The sequence below is a fragment of the Conger conger genome, chromosome 12, assembly GCF_963514075.1.
Source record: "Conger conger chromosome 12, fConCon1.1, whole genome shotgun sequence".
In the NCBI taxonomy this organism is placed as follows: domain Eukaryota; kingdom Metazoa; phylum Chordata; class Actinopteri; order Anguilliformes; family Congridae; genus Conger; species Conger conger.
The window spans coordinates 15,599,157-15,609,605 of NC_083771.1; the positions used below are offsets into that span (position 1 = coordinate 15,599,157).

Sequence of the window (10,449 nt, forward strand, 5' to 3'; positions counted from 1 at the left end):
CTTCCCACCTTCAAGCGCAAATTGAAGACGCACCTCTTCAAGCAGCACCTCTCCCCGTCCCTCCCTACCTCCCTGTGAACCTTAATTGTTGTCTTTCTGTGATTTACTAGTATTTTTAGTTTGGTTAGGTAAGCAGTGTTTGGCTAGTTAAGGGGTTTGGTCATACTTTTGCGTTGTTTGTTTGTTTGATTGTTTGTTTGTTTGTTTAAAAAACAAAAAAAACAAAACAAATAGGCCCTGGTCCTATCTTTATCCTTATCTTTATTGTGCAGGTAGCAGTTGAAATTGTATGTCCCTGTAGGGTCTTTCAGGTCTTTTATCCCTGGTTATGGGTATGCGCTTTGTTGTACGTCGCTCTGGATAAGAGCATCTGCCAAATGCCATTAATGTAATGTCCAGAGACTTCTCTCAGTTCTGGGAATTGTTTACGGGCCATGATAAATGTCCTCTTCTGGTTTAAATTTAGGAGGTACTGCCGGGTGTGGTCAGACTCCATTGTTCCCCCGTGATTGTTCTTTGATTGCAGTGTCTTGGGAATATTGCTGAAATCATGGAGCAGCAGCTCTTCCTCTGCCATGCTGCAGTCTGGAACAGCCATACAGCGGGACTGCATTTAATAATCACACTCAGAACATCACTGCACTTTTGGTAGCCTCTAATACTGATCACATGTTAATGACCCTCCCAAGGATATATCCTTGTGCCTCCTCTCATGCATCACATAGTATCATTAATGCACAATGAATTATTTAGGTCCATTCAAACATATTCACCGAAACTACTTAATATCAAACCTCTTATAGTACTAATTACTTCTTTTATTTACCAAATTTGATTTAAAATGTTTAATACTCTAAAAACATGCTGTGAAATAATTCTATCATGATGATTATTTGCTGTGCTGAAGAATACCACATCAGTTTCACATTTGTAATCTGAACCTTGCACCTTCTGCATCTATACTGGACTCACTAGTCAAGTGGCCACAAAGTTTTTCAGGTTCAGTTATTTTTCTCATGTTTTCTTTTGCCATTAAAGATAGCCAGACATAAGCATCTACTTTTGTCTTGAGTCAATGATCAAATAAAGCAGGCTAACCAACTCTTGGGGGAAAGGGCCCCATGTTTGCTGAAATCTGGTTCCCTGAAATTAAATAAGCCCTCAAAATAAGAGCAAGGAAAGCCCCTTACAATCTCTTGTTGCAGGTCTATCTGCAGACAACACCCTTCTTTCCATAAACAAACATTCGGTGGATAGAATATCCTAGGCCGTCCCCTGCTTCCTTGCCAGAGGCTTACATCATAGAGGGGTAGTGGGGGACCAGCACTGCACTTCCCCCCAGACCCAGAGAGAGAGGGACAGCCAGGAACCGCCCCCACTCCAACCCCCTTCCTTTCCCACAGTCAACAGGAAGAACCAGGGCCCAGACAGAGAGAGGGGGGCAGATGCTGAGAGAAAGAGTCGGGGAGAGAGAGAGAGAGAGAGAGAGAGAGAGAGAGACGACCAGGGGAAACAAAAAAGGGAGGTAGACGAGAAGAAAAATAGAACGGGCGAGGAAAACCACTGGCAGAAGGGGAATGGAAAAAGAAAGAGGCTGAAGAGAGAATGAGAGAAGAGTAAAAGAGTGGATGAGAACAACTTCTCCTTTTCGCTATTAGTTTTGGTGTGGAGGAAGGGGGAGGAATCTGACAGGGTGACGATGGCTGCCCACTCTTCAAGGGGCTCAACCCAGAGACTGAGCCGGGACCTAACCTGCTCCATATGCCTGGACCTCTTCAAACAGCCCGTCTCCCTCCCATGTGACCACACCTTCTGCCAGGCCTGCATCACCAGCTACTGGACCGGCCCGGCTTGCCAGAGCGGGACGTCCTCCTGTCCCCAGTGTCGGACCGCGTTCCCTGGCCAGAGCTTCCGGCCCAACCGGATAGTGGCCAATATCGTGGAGAGCTACTGCCAAACCCTGGAGGAGAGTGGGCAGCCATGTCGGGGTGCTGCCCAGGCCCGGCCAACCCCCCTCTGTCTCCGCCACCGGGAGGAGCTGAAGCTCTACTGCGAGGAGGACCAGGAGCTGGTGTGCCTGGTGTGCGGCGTGTCCCAGGAGCACCGGAGCCACACGCTGGTCAGCATGGAAGATGCCGAGCAGCGCTACAGGGTGAGAGAGAGGCCGAGAGTGGGAGATATCTATTTGTATAATGCTTGTCCTCTATCTGTGGTTCAAAATGCTTTGTTATGCAAATACATTTATCTGAATTACTTTAATTAAGTTGAAAACAACAGGGAAAGTGTGTGTGGGGAGAGAAGACATTTAGAGAGATGGAGAGGGAGACTGAACACAGGACAGTGTGAGCGTACTGAATGTTTTAGTTTCACACGGGGGTGCCGAAGTCCTGCACCCCTGTGTGAAACTAAAACATTCAGGTTTGAGCCCCTCTCCCCAGGTGTGAGGAATGATCATGGCTAGGCTACAGGGCAGCATACTGTTTTTGCACTTCACACCATGGTTATAGGTTTGGGGCCAGGCCACTGTGCCCCTGAGTAAGGTAAGAAAGCTGAATTGCTTCCAGGTCTGTTGGTATAAATGAAGTCAGCTTCATAAGTGGTTCCGGATAGGAGCTTCTGCATAATGTCAGAAGTGTAACAGCAGTGTTGAATTAGGTGTGACCGAGGGTATCCTTTGACAGGCATCTCTGAGCAGCTCTATGACAGCATTGCAAGCAGAGCTGAACACTGCAATGCAGTGTGAGAGCGAGGCAGAAGAGGAGGTGAAGAAGCTGAAGGTGAGTGTAAATAATTGACATTTTTGTTGTTTCGCCTCTTTACTTCAGTGCATTGGGTTTGAAACACTGTCAGCTTTTTTTCCTGGGTATTTACACTCACTGAGCACTTTATTCATGTAATTATCTAATCAGCCAATTGTGTGGCAGCAGTGCAATGCATAACATCATGCAGACATGGGCCAGGAGCCTCAGTAAATGTTCACATCAACCATCAGAATGGGGGGAAAATCTCAGTGATGGCATGATTGTTGATGCCAGGCAGGCTGATTTGAGTAATTCTAACTGCTCATCTCTTGGGATTTTCACACACAACAGTCTCTTGGGTTTACTCGGAATGGAGCAAAAAAACAAAAAACATCCAGTGAGCAGCAGCTCTGTGGACAGATAGGCCTTTTTGATGAGAGAGGTCAATGGAGAATGGCCAGACTGGTTCATGCTGACAGAAAGGCAACTGGTATGGTAACTCAGATAACCGCTCTGGACAATTGCGGTGAACAGAAAAGCATCTCAGAATGCACAACTCCTACTATGTGGAACCTTGAGGTAGATGGGCTACAACAGCAGAAGACCATGTCGGGTTCTACTTCTGTCAGCCAAGGACAGAAAGCTGAGGCTGCAGTGGCCACAGGCTCACCAAAACTGTACAGCTGAAAAAACGTAGCCTGATCTGATGAATCTCAAATTTCTGCTGAGGCCTACATTACGTGGCATTTAGCAGACGCTCTTATCCAGAGCGACGTACAACAAAGTGCAAATCAAACACAAGAACAAGTGCAAAAGTGGACCTGAGAGGACAGTACAGTTCCGAGTCCTAGTGTAAACATACAGAAATTCAGAACCCTTGAATACAGATGGTAGGGTCAGAATTTGGTGCCAACAGCATGAATCCATAGACCCAACCTGGCTTGTATCAACAGTCCAGGCTAGTGGTGGTGGTGTAATAGTGCGGGGCATGTTTTCTTGGCACACTTTGGGCTTAATACCAATCAATTATTGCTTGAATGCCACAGCCTATTTGAGCATTGTTGCTGACCATGTGCAGCCCTTCATGGCCACAATGTACCCATCTTCTAATGGTTACTTTCAGCATGACAATGCACCATGTCACAAAGCAAAATTTGTCTTAAACTGGCTTCCTGAACATGACAATGAATTCAATGTTCTTCAGTGGCCTTCCCAGTCACCGGATCTGAATCCAGGAGAACACCTTTGGGATGTGGTTGAACGGGGGAGTCACAGCATGAATGTGCGGCTGACAAATCTGCAGAAATAGCATGATGCAATCATGTCAACATGGATCAGAATCTCAAAGGAATGTTTTCAATATCCATGCCACAAAGAATTGAGGCTGTTTTGAGAACAAAGAGAGGCCCTACCCAGTATTAGTATTGTTCCTAATAAAGTGCTCAGTGAGTGTACATCCATATTGGGTGAACCCTGTAGGAATTTCAGTCCTTCTTATACATACAGTGCGATCCAGAATTATTGGCACCCTTCATTGGCGGCCTGTAGCGTAGTGGTTAAGGTAAATGACTGAGATACGCAAGGACGGTGGTTCTAATCCCGGTGTAGCCATAATAAGATCTGCCCAGCTGCCTTAACCCTGCATTGCTCCAGGGAAAGATTGTCTCCTGCTTAGTCTAATCAACTGTACGTTGCTCTGGATAAGAGCGTTTTCCAACTGCCAATAATGTAATGTAATGTAATAAATATGTACAGAATATGTTGTAAACTAAAAAAAAAGAAACGTTATTGACATAAGCTTTACTTGCCAACATGCGTAAAGTAGTGCGCTCTATTAATGATAATGGAATCAAGTCTGACATTTTTCAAATAAAAAAATATTTCCCCAAAAATCAGGTTCCACAATTATTGGCAACCCTGGTTTAATGCCTTGTGCAAACACCCCTGGCAAAGATGACAGCCATGAGTCTTTTCCTATAATTTTTTATTAGGTTAGAGAACACATTTGGAGAGACCATTCCTCCATGCAGAACTTTTCAGAATCATTGGTATCCTTGGGATACCCCCCTCTTCAGTTCATGTTCATGTTTTTCATGTTTCACATATTTAAGTCTGGAGACTGAGATGGCCATTGCAGAACATGGTCGTTGTTCAATAATTTTGGCACCTGTGGTTTTCAGAAAAAATGAGATTACTAAATAAAAAACATTGAAACATGAGAGTAAATGTATTTTAATAAAATATATGTTTGAACATATAGATAGATATAGATCATTCTCCATGTTGTTTTCTGCTTAGCCTTTTCTGGACCAGCTGTGTGTTGTTGCGTCACTAGTTCATGCACAGGAAAGCTAATAAAGGTTTAGAATTAATTATAGGTTTGCCATTGTCCCATAGTCCCTCAGACCTTAAGGTTACAAAATAAAAAGTCATAGACTTATGAATAACCAAGAAATAAATCCTACACTATGCACAAAAATGTCACAGCTGGCATAAATCTCCTGAATGATTATTATTAATCAATATGACCGGGCTTGAATTAAAATTCAAATAGCTGTAATGAGAGATATAGACTGTACATATACTCCTGCTCCTTCTGTTTCTCTGCTGTCGGTACAAACAAGTATGTTTCAAACAAATACAAAGTATGGAAAAACAAGCACAAAAAGGAAACCCCAATACCCTTCACTTGACTCCAGAACCTCCTGCCAAAATTGATAAATTGGGGTACACCATGGTCCTGTTCCATACCAGAGCAGGGTTTTGGAGGTATTCACCAGTCACACAAACCTTCGTGAAGCTCACTTCCTGAAGTTCTCCCTGACGGCTCGGCTCCCATGGCCAGGTGCACACAGCGGACCTGAAGCATCGCATCGAGGCGCAGTTCTCCGACCTGCACCAGTTCCTGTACCAGGAGGAGAAGATGCTCCAAGTGAAGCTGAAGACGGAGGAGCGGCGGGAACTGATCCGGCTGGACGAGTACAAGGCCGTGCTGTCCGTGGAGATCTCCCGACTCCGCCAAGCCATGGGCGACATCGAAGACAAACTGCGTGAGCACGATGCCTTCCAGCTGCTCAGGGTGAGGTCTGCTGACTTTAACAGTGCAACAACGGCGGGATTAGAGTAGAAAGTTACTGTTTTAGTCCTGTAATCGGCTCAGGATATTTTGCTCTCTTTGTTTTATACCTGAAGCTTGTAGGCTCATATCCTCTTAACAGGAAAATATGTGTCATTTTGCAGTGTAGATTGTTGAGACCAAAGCATTCTTGGCTTGATACTTGAGGGAGCCTAACTGTGTGACTTGAATTGGGCGTTTTACAGGGGTGTGGAATGTGGCATTTCGCATTGGATGATCCTGTTACAGTGGCAGGGAACCACAGTTATTTTAGTGGAATGTTTGGTTAGACTAAAGGTTGTGGGGTCAAATCCCTGGCTTTCACACTGAAGGAACAAACATGAAGCTGACAGTTTGGGTCTGTTAGTTCTCTTGAATGTAGCTGTAATGACAAGTCCATACACAGTCCACTGTAAGATTTGCCACTTTAAACATGCTTCCATGCACTGTAGTTATGTGCTAATGGTGAATGTGTTGTGTGGTGTTAGGTGGGTTTTAATCATTAACTATGTTACTGAGATGGGGTCCTCAGCCAAAGGAGGGTCGTTCAGAATGATTTAACTGATTTGACTGCTTGATATACTGTAAGTGGAGATGGGCTAGGCCAAACGTCATTGCAACACTGAAGCTAAACGATAAACACAAACAGATGTATTAAATATGAAAACCGCATGTCCGTGTTACACTCATACACACACCCACATACACACACAGGGACTTTCCACTTCGCGGAGACTGGTCTCAGGAGAGAGGAAGTATATAATTGCAGACACTGAGCTTATATGGAAAAACTTTCTCCTGCCTCGGTTTCCTTCATGATCACCACTCTGATTGTTTTCTTCTCCCCCCGAACAGAACATCAAGGCCCTGCTACAGAGGTGGGCATGGGGGCTTCAGCTGGGAAAGTCTGCATGCATGTGCATCTGTGTGTGTATGTGTGTGTGTGTGTGTGTGTGTGTGTGCACGTGTGTGTGTGTGTGCTTGTGTGTGTATGTGTGTATTATGTTATGCACACATCTGTATGGGTGTGTGTATGTGTATCTGTGTGTGTATCTGTGTGTGTATATGTGTGTGTGTGTGCGCATGTGTGCGTTATGTTATGCATATATCTGTATGGGCGGGTGTGTGTAAATCCGTATCTGCATATCTGTGTGTGCATATGTGTGTGTGTCTATGAGTGTGTGTTTATCTGTGTGTGTCTGTGTGTGTGCGTCTATGAGTGTGTTTATCTGTGTGTGAATGTGTGTGTGCGTCTGAGTGTGTTTATCTGTGTGTGAATGTGTGTCTGTGTGTGTGCGTCTATGAGTGTGTGTGTCTGTGAGTGTATCTCTATGTGTGCGTGTGTGCGTCTATGAGTGTGTGTTTATCTGTGTGTGTCTGTGTGTGTGCGTCTATGAGTGTGTTTATCTGTGTGTGAACGTGTGTCTGTGTGTGTGCGTCTATGAGTGTGTGTGTCTGTGAGTGTATCTCTATGAGTGTGTATCTGTGTGTGCATGTTTTCTGCGTCTATGAGTGTGTGTGTCGGTGAGTGTATCTCTGTGTGCGTCTATGAGTGTGTGTGTCTGTGAGTGTATCTCTATGTGTGCGTGTGTGCGTGTCTATGAGTGTGTATCTGTGTGTGCATATGTGTGTGCGTCTATGAGTGTGTGTGTCTGTGAGTGTATCTCTGTGTGTGCGTGTGTCTGTGAGTGTATCTCTGTGTGTGTGCGTGTGTGTGTGTGTGTGTGTGTGTGTGTGAGAGAGTGTATGTGTGAGTGTGAGTGTGTGCGTGTGTGTGTGAAATCATGATTGGTTTTGTTTGTCCTCTTTAGGCATCCGTTGAAGTTTGAACGGCCAGCCCACACCGTCCCCAGCCTGTGTGAAGGCCGCTTCGCTGGGCCCCTGCAGTACAGAGTGTGGAAGTCCCTAAAAGGCATAATTTACCCAGGTGCTCACCCTTGCTCTTTAACATGGCCCTAGTTAGTCCACTGCATAGTGAGCTTGTGGATCAATCCAGACATGGCCTGTGTGATTCTTGACTCTACACCGGACTGTGGTGGGCTCTGCACCCATTCTCTTCTCTGATTGGCCCTGTGCTCCATCCTCCTTTTCAGCTCCAGCCACTGTCACCTTCGACGCCAGCACGTCCAACCCCTGGCTGAGCCTCTCCCCGTCCCTCACCTGCGTCCGGTACCAGACCTTCCACAACCCCGTGCAGGACAACCCCCAGAGGTTCAATGCCGCCCTCTCCCTGTTGGCCAGCCAGGGCTTCACTCACGGCCAGCACTACTGGGAGATCGAGGTGTACAGCAGCACTGTCTGGACCCTGGGCGTGGCACGGGAGTCCGTGGCCAGGAAGGGGGTGATCAAGGCCCTGCCGACCAACGGGTTCTGGACTCTCTCCCTGTCGTACGGGGTCCAGTACATGGCGGGCACCTCCCCGCCCACTGTACTGTCCCCGGAGGAACGCCTGGCCCGGGTCGGGGTATATCTAGACTACAAGAGGGGGCTGGTGTCCTTCTACAATGCAGAGAACATGGCCCACCTCTACACCTTCCAGGAGAACTTCACGGAGACCCTCTACCCCTACTTCAACCTGGGATTTTTGGACAAGGTACACGAGAATGAGCCCCTTAAGGTGTTCCTTCCGAAAATCTGACCCTGGATCTTAGCCACGGTCTTACAGGTTACGTCTGCACCCCGCAACTGTCACTAGGCTGGACCAGGACAGACTTACATATCTACTTATGGGGTAGACAGGCTGACACAGTGCCCTATAAAGAGATGTAGAGGAATTCCATCCTGTCCCCAGTAAGACTAAACCAACTTGTACCACAGTTCAGAAGAACATTTAGCAGTCATTTCCAAATAGCACATAACTATAATTGCAATAACAAATATTGCATGCTTGTGGTAAATATATAGTAGTTTAAAGTGATGGGATGAAGAAATATTTTGTACTTACCTCATTTGAAATATATATTTTCACATTTATCAATACTTAATCATGAAACTGTTTTAAAATATACAAATGTAAAACATATACCTTAAATATACCACTGTAAAGCACATGTACTGAGAAATATACAATAAATACCAACGGCCATGAACGTTTCTGATGAATGATCTATAGCATTGTGGATCTCATTTCATTGTACGTCGCTCTGGATAAGAGCGTCTGCTGAATGCCTTGTAATGTAATGTAATGTAATGTAATGTATTGGCTCAGAGTGCCGGGCAGAGTGCAGCTGGGACAGATTGTTTGTGATCAGTACTCCGGCTTTTATTTATGGAATTCTTCTCTCACCATGGTTTCAGTACCAAAACACAGCCTGCAAAGAATGACCACACAGCCATGTGCGCATATATAAATGAGTCAGAGGCATTCCTCCCCCCACACTCTGATCACTCTCTGGCAGGAAGTGTGCTTGTTCAACTCCAGCTGCTTGGGGAGGAGAAAAGTCTCAAACAACAGTACCTTCCCATCTAAATTATTTGGTCTTTGTCTGTCTTTGGGAACCTATACCATTGACCTAGATGCAGATTGAAAACGACTTCACTCTCCATATCTGCATTCCAACGTGGTACACCCTCCCCACCACCTTTGCTGAAATGTAAATGCAGAAAACAACCACCTGGGGGCGCCAATGCAGCAGTTCCCGGAGAATCTATCCTCCTATAGGCTTTCAACCCACACTTCATTCCGCAGGTGGGGATCTTATGGAGCTGCTCATTAATAGAATAAGGTGCGCAATATTTGGGTTGAATTGAAAACTTACAGGATAGTAGAGCTTCAGGAACAGGGTTGGGCAACCTCGATTTAAGATATTCAGTGTTGACAGATAATTTTTCTCACCTAGGGTGTATTCCAGAAAGTGGTTAGCAAGTTATGTGGATCTATTAATACACTATTTATGAAAATAGTGAATTTTTTGTTCCAAATTCAAAGATCAGAGAAAGCCCATGTCAGTTTATGGTAACTTCTGCTGTGAGACTAACCTGGTAGCTAAACTTGAACTAAACCCAACCTGGTGCCGTCGTCACATTTCTAACTGCCCTTGATCAGAGTAAGGCTGATTGTGTTTGGTAACCATCCAAGGACACTGAAGCAGGTATTTTCCCCTACACAAATTATCTTGATACAATAAAGAAGGGTCATGAGAAGCAAGTTAAACTGAAATGAATTATAGATCTGCAAAGGTACAACATTTTGGCTAATAGTATTCTGGCACACTGTAAAATCAGACGTTTAGGACTTCAACACTTCCCTGTAACACTTTCTAAACCCGTCAGCTATTGGGATCAGGCACAGACAAACATTACCCATCATTTTGTGAACACTACTGTTTAGATATAAACCACCTCTATATACACCACTGTGCACTTGCTGTGTAGATATTCAACACGACACATTATTTGGTTTTACAGTGCATTAGGCTGCCTGCACAGTTATGCGAAGTTATGCACAGTTATGCATGTTTACATATGATATGCTCTGTATCTGCCATGGCAAATGCAGAGTATACAGAGTGAATACAAAGCCAAGATGAAGACATTGTAGATATGTGGCTTTAGAATGCTAAGTGATGAATGATAGTCTGCCTTGTAAAATAA

The 10,449-nt window shown here is 45.1% G+C and overlaps 1 protein-coding gene across 1 annotated transcript; it reads left to right on the plus strand.

The window, feature by feature from the left end:
• The first annotated feature begins 1,453 nt into the window (after positions 1 to 1,453).
• On the plus strand, positions 1,454 to 8,961 carry trim69 (tripartite motif containing 69). The gene is made up of 6 exons (XM_061263266.1): positions 1,454 to 2,152; positions 2,682 to 2,777; positions 5,587 to 5,820; positions 6,712 to 6,734; positions 7,668 to 7,783; positions 7,950 to 8,961. The coding sequence occupies exons 1-6, from the start codon at positions 1,700 to 1,702 to the stop codon at positions 8,492 to 8,494; spliced, it is 1,467 nt and encodes a 488-aa protein (XP_061119250.1). The 5' UTR covers positions 1,454 to 1,699; the 3' UTR covers positions 8,495 to 8,961.
• The last annotated feature ends 1,488 nt before the right edge of the window (positions 8,962 to 10,449 follow it).